Below are 17,636 nucleotides of genomic sequence, written 5' to 3'. Positions count from 1 at the left end.
ACATTGTGAGAGTTATACGCTTATACAGTTCCTTGGGACATCAGGTACGAATCCTCATATCTAGTGGTAACTGAGTCACTATCTGCATCTCACTCTCTTTAGCGATCGGTTCTTGAGGATTTGATTGAACTTCTTGCATGTAAGTGTAATCCCGTATAATCCGTTTAATCTACTGTAATTTAAGCTCTGGGCTAATCGAGATTTGTAATTTATGATTTCAATTTCGCACTCTTTTGCCTGTCTTGAGTTTAGTTTTTGTCCTGGGCTTTTCAATCCTTATGCTTATCGAATTTTCTGTTTCCGACTTGAATATTCGAAATGTTTGTTATCTGAGATTTGGGTATTTGATTTTCTTCTAAACTAAATCAGTAATTTTGTATTTTATTGTTTCCAGAGTTTGGAGACCGTTGTCTGAATTTTGCTTAGGGTTTTAATGAATTCTTGTTTTTGTTTTTATTAAGTTTGTGGTATTGATTTCTTATGCATGCATATGATTACATTTTTCATCCAAACAAGTTACTGTTTTTGGCTTTTGATGTCCTTAAATGGCAGATTTATTATGGCTAAGTACCAGTCTGGAAATTAAAGGGTAATTTTTGACCTTTAATTCCCCAACAATGACTGAAGTGAAGAACTTGAAGATCACAAACTCCAGCAAAGGAGTTCAAATTCATTGTGAAAGAGACTCTCAGGAAAATGTCCAAAATCTACAGAATTCTGTGGATGCTGTCAAGAAGCTTGAGATGAATATAAAGTTCAAACTCCCTGTACCAGCCAACTCGAACAAGCGTGGACCTCAAGGCACACTAGATGGTGAAAAAGGAAAGCGGCAAAAAATGGACTGGAGTATAAAGCAACAGTGTGGAGCCATTCTCCAACTGCTAATGGCTCACAAACATGGGTGGGCATTCCTAAAACCTGTAGATCCTGTTGCTTTCAATATTCCTGACTATTTTGCTATAATCACTAAACCTATGGATCTGGGGACTGTCCTATCAAAGTTAGAAGGCAATATGTACTTCTGTGTTGAGGAATTTGCTGCAGATGTGCGCTTGACATTTGCTAATAGCGTGAGATATAACCCTCTTGATAATCCATTTCATACTATGGCAAAGGAATTAGATAGTCTTTTCAATAAACAATGGAAATTAATGGAGGCGAATTGGAAAAGTAAGAGTGGAAGTGCTGAACAGGGTTGTCTGCCAAATCGAAGAGGAAAAGATTTTCAAGATATGAATAAATGTTACATAAAGAAAGCACCATTGCATGTTAAGCCGATGACAAAGAGGTTGATGCGGATTGAGGACAAAGAGAAGCTAAAGAAGGAGCTTCTTGAGCTATTAAGAGGAAAGGTGATTGATAATATGCAGAGCACACTCCAAAAGTTTGGATTGGGAAAAGAAAAATTGAATGTTGAGATTGACACATTGGATGATGAAACTTTATTGGAGTTAAAGAGGATATTGGTGGCAGCAAAGGTAAACTTTGACCTACTGGTTGTTCCAACTTCCTTGTACCAACCCAATTAGCTTTTTCAAAATTCTCATTTTTGATATGTTTTTCTGTCCATCATATCATTCCAGTTCACTTTTATGCTCAAAATATTTGAGCTGAAATTTTTGGTTTCACAATATTTGTCATTAATGTTCTGTTATGCAGGCAGAACCTATCATCCAAAATAGTATTGGAAGAAGTAAGTGCACTTCCTTGACGTTGGTTAGTATGATTTGGGCTCACTTTGTTAGTGATTTGATGATTGTTCTGATGAAAATTTGAAATATTTGGGTGCCTGCAGAAAGTTTGGATGGATAAGAGTACTGAGAAGATTTGTCTTTCAATGGCTTCAAAAGGGTTGTGGATATAACGGGCATAGATGATTGGAGATACTGGAGTCGAATTTCATCCGAAGAATTAATGTGAGGAACTGTGATCATTGTGGATTAATTAGCCTAGAATTGGATAACTTTTTGTTTATAGATGCTTGTGTTTTTGGATGGGCTGATTGAATCCGATTGTTATGATGAAATCCTCTCATACCAAACAAAAATGTTCTTTGATATCCATGCTCTGGAGTTCTTTGATTATGACATATGTAAATAAGTTTATTTTTTGGAATGGTTTAACACTTTAACATATGGATTTTCTCAGGGTGATATGGAAGTCTCTGTAGAAAATGTTCATGTTCTTGTTCAGTTCGAGATATGTTGCATTATGATTCTTTGAACTTGTGGAGTTTTAGTGTTAGTATATTGCCCTTGTGCATCATTAGTCGTAAGGATGTTCCTTAGTTTTGAAGCCTCTTCTGGTCTTCCCTTCCCAATGGAAATGCCTAGAAAATGCATTTCTACTTCAATGTTTGTGATGGATTAATTAATTAATGCCTAGAATATATTCATTGAATTAATCAATCCAATATTAGTAATTGTTCAAATTTGTCGTTATACTGAAAAAAGTATACTAAAATAGTCTATATATTATACACGACATTTTGTTATTAATTGTGTATTATTAATGTTTTATTTGTCATGATTATGTTTGGAGTTATAATTGTATTATGTTGCTACTTAAATAATGTATTTATGAATGCTTTTATTTTCTCATATAATAATTATATATATATATACACACACACACTAGTCGTCGGCACACGCTTTGCACGAAATGCGATGTCTAACGACGACTAGTGTGTGTGTGTGTGTATATATATATATATATATAAAAGGGCCAAAAGAGAAAATACAACTCAGCTAGACAGCCACTGCACTCTCACACCCTCAATCCTCACTGTCTCTCTTGAAGCCTAACCTCTCAAATCTCGTCTCCGGGACTCTCTCAAAGAGTCAAAGTCTCAATCTCTCGTTGGCTCGTCTTTTTTAGACTCACGGCCTCATACCTTCGGCCGGTGTCGCCAATCGTCGCTCACTGCCTCGTCCATCTCAAACTTGTCCCGATTCTGGATTCTTCCAAGTTCCAATTCTCTAAGGGCAAGGGTAAGTTACTAACTTGCATACTAATTTTATAATTTCTATTTGAGTATTTGTTCACTTTGATAATTTGATTTATATTTAAAAAAAAATCACACATAATTTTATTTTTAAAAATTTACAGAATTGCTCGATGTTTCTCCAGAGTCCATAAATCCAAGGCTCCAAAATTTCAATAATCCAAAAATCCAATATTCAAGGTAATTTCTAATTTTCTATAATTCTATTTGTTCACTTTAAATGTTATATTAAAAAATTCATATGAATTATTGATTTTAACTTTTAAGTGTGTTAGTTTATTGAAATAAGCTGGGTTGTTTGTGACTCTATGTTAATGCTACGGTGTTAGTTCATAACTTCATACGAATATGTTATTGAATTAAGTACACACTAATTCATACGAATATGTTAGTTTATTCCAGAATATGTTTAAGTAATTAAGTTTATTGAATTAAGTATCGGTTATATGAGTATTTTCGGCCGATTTCAATCGATTACGTAAATTAAAAATCACTATCAATTATTCGGTTATTAATCGGTTATTAGTCATAATGGATTGATGTTTACCCCTAATAATTATATGAAACTCATAAACTCTATCCGATTGTATCATTCCTGCTCAAAACTGAAAAATATGATATTTTATATGGTATTTTATGCATTTAAATTTTTTTCCCAAATCACTAAAAATAATTTTAATATGGTAATATTACGATAAAATTAAAATTACGATGTCAAACAAATAATGATTTTAATTGAAAACCCTAATGCTGCCTCCCTTTTCTCTCTAAAACCAAACGTCTTTCTCTGCTGCTCAACTTCGGCTTCCACCGTCGGCCTCCGGCCGGAGCTCTAATGGAGCTTTGAGCCGGCGGTTTTGGTCACCTTCTATGTTTGCTCTCGCTCTTCTTCCGCCCCGACCACCGTCGCAACTCCGTTCGCCTCCGACCACTGCCACAGATCTTCTTCTTCCGTTTTCTCTCCCTTTGAATAAAATAATAGTAGATAGGTATTGGGGTTTGTGTTGGTAGTCTTGAACTCCCAACCCTACTTTGACTTTAATTACCCACTTTTTATTTTCTCTATTATTGTGTTTTCCTCTCGTTAGTTTCACGAGCATTTTTCCTCTCGTTACTTTCACGAGCTTTTCATTTTCATTAGCATAAAATCGTTTAACTTGGTTTCGACAAGTGTTGATCTTATCCTGGGCGAGCAAAAAAGAATAATAACGAAGACCCAGATCTTTGATGAAGCTTTAAGCTCCCTGAAGGAACATAGCTTCATAGTTATGAAACAGTCTGTGATTCAAGTTTTCTATAGCATAGTTAGAAAAGTTGTTTCTATGTCTGACTGTAAGGAATGATTTACCATTTCATTGATCATTGATGTAAACGTTTTATGTTATGAATTAATGGAATAACTACGTTTACCTTCAAACCAAAAGAAAAAAACAAATAATGATTTTACATATAAGGAAATATATCGAAATATACATATAAAATTATAAATTAACACTTTTTTAGTAACATCTATTCAATATATTGTACGAGTTAAATATCAGTTAGGAGGTAAAATCAAGAAAAGATAATAACATTATTTTATATAAAATTCATTTATATTAAATGTGTTTGACAAAATCGTAATATTTCCTAAATAAATAAGAATTTTTGTTCATAAAAGGTAAAATTCCTCGCCTCCTATATATCCTCATATCTCGACTCGACAAAATTTGTAAAGGTAGTCGACATAAGTAGGTCAGTTAGTTCTTAGATAGTAAATAGTGGATAATGACACATGATTAAGCTTTAGTAATCGCATTATAAGAGTTATACTCAATGTGATGTATTTATTGAAGGCATAAAAGTCATCCTATCTAATAGATAGCTGAGATAGTGTATAATTTAAATTAGAGTGACTAGTTTCCAAAAAAAATAAAAAAATAGAGTGACTCAGCGAGAATCTTGCTATTACATTGATTGATAGATCCTTGTATTCAATACCACGTACGGACGACCAAATAATTGATTTCATGAAAGGCAGGTTTCCAAATTAAGGATTAGCAAAATACGGAATCACCCCGCAGGCTACCGAAAGAACAACGGCCAATCCAAGGGCACAAATGTCATTTAACTAAGTCGGCTTACGCACACGAGACTAAACGCGTCAAGGAAAGAGACTGAAAAAATAAAAGAAAAAGAAAAAAGGAAAAAAATTAAAAGATGAAACGAAGCGCAGCAAAAACCCTAAAACCTCTCTTCACCTTTTTGCTTACACACTCTCTTTCGCCACTGCTCCCGTGCCGGCTCTCCGTCGCCTTGGACTTCTCCGACGAGGGGCCTCGTTAGCCCCTCGCTCTCCTCTCCTTTCGCGTCTCTATTCATTCTTTTTTTCCTTTTTTGGTTTGCCTTCATGCATCTATGCATCTCTCTCTCTTTAGCGATCGGTTCTCTTCTCAAGAACCTGTGGCGATTTGATTGAGCTCCTTGCATGTAAGTGTAATCCCGTCTCCTCCGCGTTTAATTTACTGTAAATTAAGCTCTGAGCTAATCAAGATTTGTAATTTATGATTTCAATTTTGCACTAATTTGCCTGTCTTGGTTTTAGTTTATGTCCTGGGCTTTTCAATCCTTATGTCTATCGAATTTTCTGTTTCCGGCTTAAATATTCGAAATTTCTGTTGTCTGAGATTTAGGTATTTGATTTTCTTCTAAAATAATCGGTAATTTTGTGTTTTATTGTTTCCGGAATTTGGAGACCGTTGTCTGAATTTTGCTTAGGGTTTTAATGAATTCTTGTTTTTGTTTTTATTAAGTTTCGTGGTATTGATTTCTTATGCATGCATATGATTATATTTTTCATCCAAACAACTAACTGTGATTGCCTTTTGATGTCCTTAAATGGCAGGTTTATTGTGGCTAAGTACCAGTCTGGAAATTAAAGGGTATTTTTTAAGCTTTAATTCCCCAACAATGACTGTAACCGGGGCTGTAGTGAAGAGGTTGAAGATCAAAATCTCCAGTAAAGGAGTTCGAACTCATTGTGAAAGAGATTCTCAGGAAAGTGATGTACAAAATCTACAGAATTCTGTGGATGCTGTCAAGAAGCCTGTGAGTATAAAGTTCAAACTTCCTGTACCAGCCAACTCGAATAAGCGTGGACCTCAAGGCACACTAGATGGTGAAAAAGGGAAGCGGCAAAAAATGGACTGGAGTATAAAGCAACAGTGTGGAAACATTCTCCAAGTGCTGATGAGTCACAAACATGGGTGGGCATTCCTAAAACCTGTAGATCCTGATGCTTTCAACATTCCTGACTATTTTGTGATAATCACTAAACCTATGGATCTGGGGACGGTCAAATCAAAGTTACAAGGCAATATGTACTTCGGTGTTGAGGAATTTGCTGCAGATGTGCGCTTGACCTTTGCTAATAGTATGAGATATAACCCTCCCGACAATGCATTTCATACTATGGCAAAGGAATTAGATAGTCTTTTCAATAAACGGTGGAAATTAATGGAGGCGAAGTGGAAGAGTAAGAGTGGAAGTGCTGAACAGGGGTGTCTGCCAAATAGGAGTGGAAAAGATTTTCAAGATATGAATAAATCTTGCTTAAAGAAAGGACCACTGCATGTTAACCCGATGACAAAGAGGTTGATGCGGATTGAGGACAAAGAGAAGCTAAAGAAGGAGCTTCTTGAGCTATTAAGAGGAAAGGTGATTGATAATATGCAGAGCACACTCCAAAAGTTTGGATTGGGAAAAGAAAAATTGAATGTTGAGATTGACACATTGGATGATGAAACTTTATTGGAGTTAAAGAGGGTATTGGTGGCAGCTTTGGATGCCGTGGCAGCAAAGGTAAACTTTGACCTACTGGTTGTTTCAACTTGTTCCACCTTTTTCAAAATTCTCATCTTTGATATCTTTTTCTGTCCATCATATCATTCCAGTTCACTTTGATGCTCAAAATATTTGAGCTGAAATTTTTGGTTTCACAACATTTGTCGTTAATGTTCTGTTATGCAGGCAGAATCTGCAGAAGGGATGCATGTTTTTTCTGCGAAAACTAACCACAAAGGTATGATGCTATTGAGTTTTTGTTTTGTACTCCAACACGCAACTCCATTTACTTGGAAGACATTGGTAACTGGAATTCTATTGGCTCTGCAAATACCAAACCTCCAGTGAGCTTGGTTGATTCCCAGTATGCCTCTAGCGGTAACAGTCTGCGTAGATGCCACAAACAAAGTGTCTGTTCTGCAGCATCTTCTAGGGGTATGGTTGCTTTTCTTTCTTTGCTTCATCTGTCTATGTTCAGACTTTTCTCCCCATTTTGGCTCATATACCCTTTGTTGGTCCAGATCTATCATCCAAAAGAGTATTGGAAGAAGTACAGTGCACTTCCTTGAAGTTGGTTAGTATTTACCTTCTTAATTATTTATTGAATTTGCATTTTTTTAAGTTATGATTGTCAGATTTTTACCTACTTTTAGGATGGGGAAATGAAGTCTTCATCAACAGGGAGCCAACTAATTTTGGATTCGAATGGTGAGGACACCTCATTGACACATTTTTTATATGCCCTGAGATATTTCAGATGATGTGAATATTAACATAAAATCTCTATCAATAAAGGGTCTGGTTCGCAAAAGGAAATAGAAAGTCCTAGCTCTGATCATTCATCATGTGCCACAACTACCACCATCGGTGAAGGTTGGTTTATTATTTTTTTCTTTCAAAGACATGAAGAACTTGCTTCTTCCTATGGAATTTAATTTAATTTTTTTGTTTTAATGCTGATGATAACTCCTGGTAAATAGGTTGCACTTCACTTGGTGATGCTCAACTTTCCCCAACTAAGGCTCGACGTGCTGCCATGCTGAAGAGCCGTTTTGCAGAGACTATTTTCAAAGCAAAACATCAAGTGCTTGTGCCACAAGTAGGGCACTTGTTTTATCTCTGTTCATATGCATTGTTTATATATTCTTTTTTATTTTTTGGGGGGTAGGAAGGACACTGCATAATGTTTTTTGTTTGTGTTGCTCAGGGTGATAAAGCTAACACACTGAAGCTGCAGCAAGAGAGAGAGAGACTTCAAAAGCAGCAGCTCGCAGGTACAACATATGTGTGTACAAGATTTTCATATTTGGCCAACAACTACTATCTTGTGGAGAGACAATGTTTATATCGAAGTTGTGGTTTGAATTCACATTAAACATGTTCAAAAGTAATACTAAGTTTAAACTTTTGATTTTTATGTACATTTTTTTTTATTCAAATGACAGGAGCATATACTTGTTTCTATAATATGAGTAATTGAATGCTTTCTGCATTTTTTGTTTGTGTTTCTAAGATACAAAAATATACTATAGTAGGTGCATCGGTGTGGGACATACTACAATATCAACTACACTACTGTGTTGTTTCCTTTCGAATCTCATCTCTTCGAATGAAATTGTGTTTTGCAGAGAAAGCCAGGATTGACGAACAAATTAGAGTTGCTGAAGCAGCACGTATGAGGGCAGAAGCTGAGTTGAAAATCCGAAGGGTGAAAGAAAGGGAAGCTGCCAGAATTGCATTGGAGAAGGTATCTGCTAATCAATTCTACGTGGTCTCATTATATATGAGTGTCATTATACGATGCCAAAAGAGATGGAAATGCATTGGACAAGGAAAAAAAAAAGTCTAATTCGTGCTTTAGAATTCTAAATTTTCCTCAACTCCTTTGAATAGATGGAAAAGACTGTTGAATTCGAGGATAATCTGAAGATACTTAAAGATCTGGAGAGGCTATGTCGATGTCCATACCCTGATGACCTACTTGGCAGTGGATATGGGGTCAATTTTTCTTTCGGAAGAACCCCGCTAGAAAGGCTTGGTTTGTACATAAAGGAGGACTTTCTCGAAGAAGACGATGATGAAGCAGTTTTGAATGGGGATGGCGAAGATGGGGAGATCCTCCAATAGGATTGCAGTCATATCTTGTTTTGTTCTCTCCTCAAACCTCTCTGCTAGTTAACAACTCTGATGTTGAGACTTGAGATGTGAAAAGAAATATGTAAATGGGGTTATATAGTTTATTTGGGGAAAAGTGGGATATAATATTTTGTGGGAATTCCAACTCTGAAATTGCTACAATAGTGTATTCCTGCTTTTCTAAAAATGCTGGTTGGGATGGATTGAAATGACTTAGGAGTTGAAAGATAGATTGTATAAGGATTGGAATGAGTTTTAGGAGTAGAAAAATTTGTAAATTGCATTATGTAAAAATATCAATGATAGATGTCTATTGTCCAACATAGAGCCATCTTTTTTATTAGACATGACATTCATAAATCAGATCATACATCTAATACTGATCATGGCATCTTCAACTTGTATTCATGTGAACTGTGAAGTGCTGCTGAGGAAGCATAAACTCCATAAAATCCTCATGTCTTCCCTTCTCTGTAATAACTCCATTCTTTTCCATAGTGTTTTAGATGCGATGAAGATTTGTGAGACGACGGTTTCAATCCTTGGTTAGAATAATACTAGCTATTTTGTCTGCATATTCAAATATTTACAAGTATTTTTCAACATAAGTATTACATTTTCATATTTATTACGGAGTACAATATAAATTCGATTCATTTTACGGATAATGGATCTGTGAAACGGTTACACTTGAGACTCATCCATAACATAATAATGTAGACATCAAAACCTCTATTAATCCCAATAGTAGAGTGCCTTAGTTAAAGTTCTTTCTTGATTCTCAAGGACTTAACAAGACTCCTAAACAAACTAAAACTTTTTAGAGATACATTAAAAATTCAAACATTTTAACAATCGAACAACCTTAGTCCTATCTCTAACATGGAGATAAATGGTTTGAGTTCATCAAATGCTCTAGAGTAACATGAAGTCTAACTTGTCCTTAAGATTTTTGAGCATATACTAGCACTAGAAAACTGCTACTTTGATAGATGAGCAGATGGAAAAAGACAGTTAAATTAAACTATAATCTGAAGATACTGAGATTGGGTGTAGAAAATATGAGAATATCAATGACAAATCTCTGGTGTACAACATAAATCAACATGATATTCAGAGAATCTGCAGATCAGACTGCATTATCTACAAACAAACATGTTAAAGTGAGAATGTTAAGATTACATTACAATGTTACATGCATGTTTGTATTCATTTGGGGGGCTGTCTGGCCTGTGGAAATGCATCTTCAATCCCAGCAAGAATGGATTCGTTATTCGCGTAGAAATCACAGTTTATTCCAGCGAAACGAGAAACATTTTCATGTCGAACTGTTGTGAAGTGCTACAAGGGAAGCATAAACTCCGTCCTTGATGTTCAAAAGCTCGTCGTGTTTCCCCTTCTCTGCAATCACCCCATTCTTCACCACCGCGATCAAGTCAGCCCCTTTAATCGTTGCTAACCGGTGAGCCACCACGACAGTGGTCCGGTTCACCATCACCCGGTCCAACGCCTCCTGCACGATGTGCTCTGACTGTGTGTCCAACGCGCTTGTAGCCTCGTCTAGCAGAAGAATTCTCGGGTCTTTAAGTATCGCCCTGGCAATGGCTATTCGCTGTTTTTGGCCTCCTGATAGCTGTGTCCCTCTCTCTCCCACTGGAGTACTATAGCCCTGAGGCAATGAGGAGATGAAGTTATGAGCATTGGATGATTTTGCAGCCTCAATTATCTCCTCCTCTGTCACATTCCCATGTTTGCCATAGGCTATGTTGTTTCGAATCGTCTCGTTGAATAAAACTGGTTCTTGGCTCACTAGCCCCATTTGTTGCCTTAACCAACTGAGCTTTAGTTTCCTAATTGGAACACCATCTAAAAACACTTCTCCAGAATCGGGATCATAGAATCTCTCCACGAGCCCAATCACCGTCGATTTCCCACTTCCACTCTCCCCAACTAGAGCACATGTCTTTCAACAAAGAAAATTAAAACAAGTTAAATTCAAGCACTCTATGGCAAGAAATTGTGAATGAATTTAGAAATACCTTCCCAGCAGGCATAGTGAGGCACATGTCCTTGAAAATTTGGATATCGGGACGAGTTGGATACTTGAATGCTACGTGTTCCAGCTCGATATCTCCTCGGACTGTAGTTAATGTTGTACCTTGTTCACTGCTACTATCAATCCTAGGCTTCCTATCAAGAATGTCAAATATAGAGGTTGCTGAATCCTTAGCCTTGTTAAGGTCTGGTGCCATTGCAGAGGCTTGAGAAACCCCAGTAGCAGTCATTGCCAGTGCAAAGAAAACCTGCCAGACAATTCAAAAACAAAACTTACTTTTTACATCTAAACTTTTAGAATTTAAAATCCAACATGTTATGTTGTTTCTTGAATTCTGACCTTGAAGACCTCGGGAAAGGTTGCTAAGTCATGTTCGATAAGAACGGCTCCTATGTAGAAACAAAATGAGTTTGTAAGATAGAGCACCAAAGAACCAAGGCCTAAACCCCCTCCACTTATAAGCCCTACTTTAACCCCTTGCTTCACAGGCTCTTCACATTTCTTCTGATACATGGCCATCACCTTCTCTTCTGCACAAAACGACGCCACCGTTCTTATGCTCCCAACCGCATCATTTGCAACTTGACTTGCTTCTTCATACATCACCTATATATATATATTGTTGTTACAATCAAAACACGTACTATTAAAGGACTCGGGTCAGTGTTAATGTTAGGAGTAAATTTACCTTCGCGTCAGCGCTAAATCCTGCATACAACCTCATCTGCATAAAGCCTTGCAAGCCTAGTAGTGGAACCACAACGAGGACGACTAATGCTAGGATCCAATTAGCCGTGAAGGCAATTATGACGCCTGCCACAACCGTTGCTATGTTTTGGACAATTAGAGCCAAAGCATCACCTACAAGGCTCCTGACAGTGGATGCATCAGTGGATAATCTCGCCCCAACTGCACCACTGAAACGAGAAACTAAACTCAGCACGAGGGAATTGATCGAAGATGTGTTCCATCTCAACTAAAAGTTTAAGCTAATAACAAAACTACACATACATTTAATATATGTGTATTATTGGTACCTTGAGTTTGCAGGATCATCAAACCAGCTAATTTCTTGGTAGACGACTTTCCTGAATGTTAAAGAACGGATTCTCTGGATAAGTTTCCCCCCCGCGATTCCAAAGAAGAAATTCTGGATGGGGACAGCCAGCAAAGTAGCTATACCAAGGAGAACATACATGAGTGCCCAGAACTTGGAATCCTTTTTCAGCTGTGGCGGGGGCTCGAAGAAAATCTTGATGACGGTGGAGAGCAGGAGGCCGAATATGGGGAAGATTACTCCGTGAAAGCACGCAGCCAAAACTCCGAGAAACAAAATTGGAATCTCGGGCTTGTTCAGGGAGGCAAGCCTTCCAATAGACACATTCTTCCTTTGCTTCAGTGTTTTGGCATCTGGTTCTGCATCTTCTTGTTGATCTGCAATTTCGGATTCGTTGATGTCAATCAGCCCTGGAATCGGATAACTATGCGTGAAAGAGTGTCGTGATGATCCATGGCTCATAGATCTTTTCAGCACAGATAACATGAGGCTTGATGATCTAGTTAACTGATCTTCTACACTTGATTGATCCACCATACTTGTTTCCAATTCTTTCTTCTCTTCTTTCTTGCTTCCTTGCTGCATTTTCACTAGCTGTGTATATGCTCCATTAGGGTCTTTAATCAACTCATCATGAGTTCCTAACATTCAACCAAAAAAAATATCAAATAAAATGATAAGTAGTCCTGTTTTATTGCAGGCTAAGTTGTATTCTCCAAGATTCATACCTTGTTCCACGAGTTTGCCCGTTTGCACGACTGCTATTAGGTCAGCATTTCGGATTGTAGTCAGACGATGAGCGACAACGACAGTGGTCCTATTGGCCATGACCTTGTCGAGTGCATCTTGCACAATTCGTTCCGATTCTGCATCCAAGGCACTGGTAGCTTCGTCGAGGAGGAGGATTTTCGGGTTCTTTAGAATGGCCCGGGCTATGGCAATCCTTTGTTTTTGTCCACCTGATAACTGTGTTCCGTGCTCACCAACCATTGTATCGAGCCCCTACACAAAAACACGACATTACAGTAACCTGAAGTATGTGTTTCGTCTCAACTAAAAGAACAGAAAGGCCAGACTGCGGGCACATTTATTATTACCTGAGGGAGCTTGTCAAGGAATTTGGCAGCATTTGCAAGCTCTATTGCAGTTCTAATCTCTGCATCTGTAGCATTTTCCTTGCCATAGCTTATGTTCTCTTTTATGCTAGTGGCAAACAATATTGGCTCTTGGCTCACTAACCCCATTTGTTGCCTCAACCATCTCACCTTAAATTTCTTCAAATTAACACCATCTAAAAGCACTTCTCCAGAATCAGGATCATAGAACCTTTCCAGCATACTGATGATGGTAGACTTGCCACTCCCACTTTGGCCAACAAGAGCCGCGGTTTTCCCACTGGGGATGTATATCGAAAACCCTGCAAAAATCTGCACATCTTTTCGAGCTGGGTACTTGAAATACACATCTTTCAGCTCGATTTCGCCCCTCATGTCTTCCAGCTCCATGCCACTCATGTCGTACACATCGATCACTGGTTTTCGATGTATCGTTTGAAACATCTTGTACGCTGCAGCTTGCCCCGACGAAAATGCGTTCAGGGATGGACTCGTCTGCCCCAGTGCACTAACATTGTCATTTCAATCATGAATCAGTAAACACAAAAATTGTTGAAATCCTGCAAACTACTGAAGGATTGCACTGCAATTACTACATGAATGTACTGCATAGGACTTCTAGCTGTAGTGCATTCATGTAGCAGTTGCTTGTCTGCCCCAATGCACTAGCATTGTCATTTCAATCCTGAATCAGTAAACACAAAAATTGTTGAAATCCTGCAAACTGCTGAAGGATTGCACTGCAACTACTACATGAATGCACTGTATAGGACTTATAGCTATAGTAGTTGCAGTGCAATTTTTCAGTAGTTCAGAATTCGCTAACACGTATATATATATAATGGAATTAAAAAATGATTGTAAATGGTTGCTTACATTCCTCCATTCATGATGGCCATAAGAACATTAATCACCTCTCCTCCTGTGTACCCATTGTGCAATATCAGCTTCCCACCATACCAAACCGCTAGCCCATAAGTGCTAAACACAATTAGCAATATAACTCCCAATCCTATGCCAGAAGCCATCCCTTGCTGGACTGTAGATTTATAAGCAATTTTCAGCTTGCTATCATATTGGTCGATCGCGCGTTTCTCTCCGGTGAAAGAAGCAACCTATCAGCTTAGACTTTTAGTTGAGAGCGTTTAAATTAAATCTGCAGTGTATATATATAGATGAGATAGTGAGATTGTAATTACAGTTCTAATCCCTCCAATTGTCTGCTCCACTACATTTCCAGCCTGTGCATAAGCAACTTGGCCGCGGCTTGACATTTTCGACATTAACAGCGCCATGAATCCTCCGGCTATAACCAGGGCGGGTATGCACGAAGACAAAACCAATGCGAGGCGCCATCCTTTTATGAAGGCAATGGTGAATCCTCCCAGGAATGTTGAAGTGAACTGTATGAACTTCCCAACCTGGAAATAATCAAACAACAGTTAGGATTAAGGGAATTGAACAATATAGGGTTGCCTTCACGGGCAGCTTATTTGGTTCTTGGGTGATAGATGGTAAGCAAAGATATAGGATCGGTGATCGAGTCCTACTAGTGTGGAAGTTACAGTCAATGTGGTGGATACTATGTGGGCATAATGCTCGGATTTTCCCACATAAAGGGCCGCTTAGTCACCGTGATTTACCCCTCTATTATGTTGGGTTGGAGGCGAGGCAATTAAACAATTAAGGGAATTGAACAATACAATGTTGCCTTCACGGGCAGCTCATTTGGTTCTTAGGTAGTAGATTGTGAGCAAAGATATAGCTAGTTAGGATCGAGAATCAAGCCCTAGCAGTGTGGAAGTTACATCCAATATAGTGGGTACTTTGTGGGCACCATGTCCTGGTTCTCCCACCTAAAAGGCCGCTTAGTCACCGTGATTTACCTCTATATTATGTCGTGTTGGCATGTGGAACCTTGAGGGCGAGGGAATTTCGTCTTTTGTGGGCAAGAGAATTGAATAAAGTTTAAACTTATAGATACCTTTTCGCCCATGGCTTCTTGAATGAGAATTGTATCACCAGACATTCGACCTATAACCTCTCCGGTTGTAGTTTCAGTGTCAAAGAATGCAATGTCCTGTCTTAGAATTGTCTGCAAGTACAGTGTCCTTATACGAGCAGCCTGTCGCTCTCCAGTAACCATCCAACAAGACATCTCTATAAATCACAGGATTAAAAAAACACATTTTATTTTCCCTTAAATGTTGACAACATACACTAATTCTCAAAAAAACATTCTTATATATCCAATTCACTTACGCAAATACGAAGCTATGCCCGAGCCAATGGCAAGATACACGTACTTGACACATATCTAGAAGTCACACAATAAACAGTTTCATTATTGAGTCAACTATAATTTTATGTCAAACATTTAATCAGCAGAATAAAAATTCCTTTAGTCATAAATTTAGTGTTCGATCGACCCCACAGTCGCACTTAAGTATATTATATACAGTGATATGCATGTACTTAGGAAATTATATAAATAATAAAAATGATGCCATGGAATCAGGGATGTTAAATTATCTTATGGAATGATTCTGAAATTTATTAATACTATTAAAGTAGGGGACAAAAATAGAATTGGGAATGGAACAGAAATGTTTCATGTCACATGTCAGATGTGATAGTGCCACTTTGCGTTGATACTTCTTGGAAAATGGAAATGGTTGTAGTTGCATAAGCAGTTTCTCCAACAAGCTTATATTACATGCGCAGCATAATTATGTCTCCCACTATTGGAAAAAAAAAATTCATTTTTTAATTCATTAATATTAAAAAAGAAAATTATAGCTGAAGACTTTGTGGTAAAGCGACATAATTTTAATTCTCTCAAACGAGGGTTACATGTTTGAACCTTAATGGAGGCATAGACTCTTTAGGCATAGACTCTTTGTGATTCAAGTAGTAAAATCTAAACCCGGTCCAACGAAAACTAAGAATTTTTAGTCTTGAGAGAAAGACTAGATTTATAAATTAGAAACAATTGAGATACTAAAAGTACAATTTTAATATCAAATTTTAAAACTAAAAAAGCAAATATTAAGAAAAATTGTTGAAGAAAAGTTAATAATACAGTATTTGTTTTTCCATTTTTAGCCTCTTGTGAGTTCGGGTATTGTTTGTTGGATATTTTATTTTATTTGTTTCTTTCTTTTGCTTTGCTTACAAAAGATTGTAAAGAGAATAGTATCCGATGCTTCTAAGGTCATCTGTTAACACAACTAAAAAAGTGTTGCTTTAGTACAAAGAAAGGATGAAAATATCCTAGATAGCACCACTTTAAATTATATACCTTAATCTCATAATACCACCACAGATTATGAACCCTAATATAATCCTACCTAGAATAATACTATGTAAGAATATGTTTCTAGCTTTCTCTTCATAACACTAATAAAAACTCCAAAATAATTAATAATCCAAGTTTGATCAACCAATTTGTTTTTAGAAACCTACAACAATTATTCAATGATGTTTCCAGAGTAAACCCTAATCTTGAGAAATCTATAGCAATTATTCAAAGGATGTGTCCAGAGTAAACCTAGTCCTGTGTAATAGCTTACAAACCACAATTAAGAGGTAAATATACTCTTGTGTAATTGCATGAAACCATATAAAGGAAGTAAACAGGGTCGACTAAGAGGGTGTTAGGAAAACCTGCCCTCACTACCTAAAAGGGTGTATGATCCTACGTAAACCCTACTAATGTGTAATAATAGCCTTGAAAAACTGGACCAGAAAAGTATTGACAAGAATCAAACTCATAACAGAATTATCACCACTGGATCACTCCTATTGGGGCAAGATTCTAGTTAAAGTAGAACTGATCTGTCGTTAACATGATTCACAGTACACATCTTTGCTTGGTAAACCACCATAAATGAAAGTTTATGATCCAAGATAAAGACAGCCCAGATGCATGTGACAGACAAACAAACAAACAAACGTAGTACCTTCGAGACTTCATGAACAGCATGCGAGGGATCCGTAGTGCCGAAAGAATTTATGAGCTGTCCGAAGATGACGGTCATCATCGGCTGCGCTAGCCCGTTGCCGATGGCCCCCAACGTGCCACCGATCATCAGACACAAGTCCAGCTCATCGGCGAACGTAAACAGCTTGTAGAATGGGACTTTCTGTTCTTCATTTTTCTTCTTCTTACTTTTCTCCTCTTTTTGTTCTTCCACAAAACCCATTTCTTCTTCAACAATCCTTCTTTCACTCAGAAAATGGGTTATGAAGTGTATGAATGAATGGAGAAGAAACTAAAGTGAAATATATATAGGGCTATTTTTTAGGGGAAAATTACAGAATTTTATGGGGAAATATGTGGATTTTTAGGAACATAATATATGGTAGAAAGAGAGATACCGAATTTGTTGCGTCAGAGTTTATTTCACCTCTCGATCACTTTCCATGTTGTCCTGTTTACTTGCA

At 37.4% G+C, this 17,636-nt stretch overlaps 3 protein-coding genes across 6 annotated transcripts; 2 read left to right on the top strand and 1 right to left on the bottom strand.

The window, feature by feature from the left end:
* On the top strand, positions 1 to 2,192 carry LOC116022961 (transcription factor GTE12-like). 4 transcript variants are annotated; one of them, XM_031263894.1, is made up of 4 exons: positions 1 to 139; positions 553 to 1,478; positions 1,584 to 1,716; positions 1,796 to 2,192. In XM_031263894.1, exons 2-3 carry the CDS (start codon positions 618 to 620, stop codon positions 1,680 to 1,682), a joined length of 960 nt encoding a protein of 319 aa, XP_031119754.1. In that variant the 5' UTR covers positions 1 to 139; positions 553 to 617; the 3' UTR covers positions 1,683 to 1,716; positions 1,796 to 2,192. The 4 variants fall into 4 exon arrangements, with proteins under 4 accessions (XP_031119754.1, XP_031119762.1, XP_031119744.1 ...); XM_031263902.1 differs by having other exon boundaries at positions 2 to 139; positions 1,660 to 1,693; XM_031263884.1 differs by having other exon boundaries at positions 2 to 139; positions 1,660 to 1,716.
* Positions 2,193 to 5,199: 3,007 nt separating this feature from the next.
* LOC116022951 (transcription factor GTE12-like) lies at positions 5,200 to 9,322 on the top strand. Its single transcript, XM_031263876.1, has 11 exons — positions 5,200 to 5,473; positions 5,889 to 6,844; positions 7,013 to 7,064; positions 7,172 to 7,261; positions 7,348 to 7,400; positions 7,480 to 7,534; positions 7,622 to 7,699; positions 7,807 to 7,925; positions 8,034 to 8,100; positions 8,455 to 8,573; positions 8,720 to 9,322. Exons 2-11 carry the CDS (start codon positions 5,954 to 5,956, stop codon positions 8,951 to 8,953), a joined length of 1,758 nt encoding a protein of 585 aa, XP_031119736.1. The 5' UTR covers positions 5,200 to 5,473; positions 5,889 to 5,953; the 3' UTR covers positions 8,954 to 9,322.
* A 686-nt stretch (positions 9,323 to 10,008) lies between these two features.
* LOC115997281 (ABC transporter B family member 9-like) lies at positions 10,009 to 17,609 on the bottom strand. Its single transcript, XM_031236814.1, has 12 exons — positions 17,153 to 17,609; positions 15,453 to 15,507; positions 15,175 to 15,350; positions 14,390 to 14,611; positions 14,067 to 14,305; positions 13,173 to 13,698; positions 12,804 to 13,077; positions 12,056 to 12,716; positions 11,707 to 11,935; positions 11,358 to 11,624; positions 11,002 to 11,265; positions 10,009 to 10,925 (listed from the first exon to the last, which is right to left on the bottom strand). Exons 1-12 carry the CDS (start codon positions 17,393 to 17,395, stop codon positions 10,281 to 10,283), a joined length of 3,801 nt encoding a protein of 1,266 aa, XP_031092674.1. The 5' UTR covers positions 17,396 to 17,609; the 3' UTR covers positions 10,009 to 10,280.
* Positions 17,610 to 17,636: the final 27 nt, after the last annotated feature.

Source organism: Ipomoea triloba, chromosome 1, assembly GCF_003576645.1.
Source record: "Ipomoea triloba cultivar NCNSP0323 chromosome 1, ASM357664v1".
Lineage (NCBI taxonomy): Eukaryota > Viridiplantae > Streptophyta > Magnoliopsida > Solanales > Convolvulaceae > Ipomoea > Ipomoea triloba.
This window is presented reverse-complemented; position numbering and strand designations above follow the sequence as displayed.

Coding starts and splice junctions, on each gene's coding strand:
- LOC115997281 (XM_031236814.1), bottom strand. CDS start 17,395: ATGGGTTTTGTGGAAGAACAAAAAGAGGAGAAAAGTAAGAAGAAGAAA. Junction 11,936..12,055: donor GATGATCCTGCAAACTCAAG/GTACCAATAATA, acceptor TTCTCGTTTCAG/TGGTGCAGTTGGGGCGAGAT. Junction 10,926..11,001: donor TCACTATGCCTGCTGGGAAG/GTATTTCTAAAT, acceptor CTTTGTTGAAAG/ACATGTGCTCTAGTTGGGGA.
- LOC116022951 (XM_031263876.1), top strand. CDS start 5,954: ATGACTGTAACCGGGGCTGTAGTGAAGAGGTTGAAGATCAAAATCTCC. Junction 7,262..7,347: donor TTCTGCAGCATCTTCTAGGG/GTATGGTTGCTT, acceptor TTGTTGGTCCAG/ATCTATCATCCAAAAGAGTA. Junction 8,574..8,719: donor CCAGAATTGCATTGGAGAAG/GTATCTGCTAAT, acceptor TCCTTTGAATAG/ATGGAAAAGACTGTTGAATT.
- LOC116022961 (XM_031263884.1), top strand. CDS start 618: ATGACTGAAGTGAAGAACTTGAAGATCACAAACTCCAGCAAAGGAGTT. Junction 1,479..1,659: donor GGATATTGGTGGCAGCAAAG/GTAAACTTTGAC, acceptor TCTGTTATGCAG/GCAGAACCTATCATCCAAAA. Junction 1,717..1,795: donor AGTGCACTTCCTTGACGTTG/GTTAGTATGATT, acceptor GGGTGCCTGCAG/AAAGTTTGGATGGATAAGAG.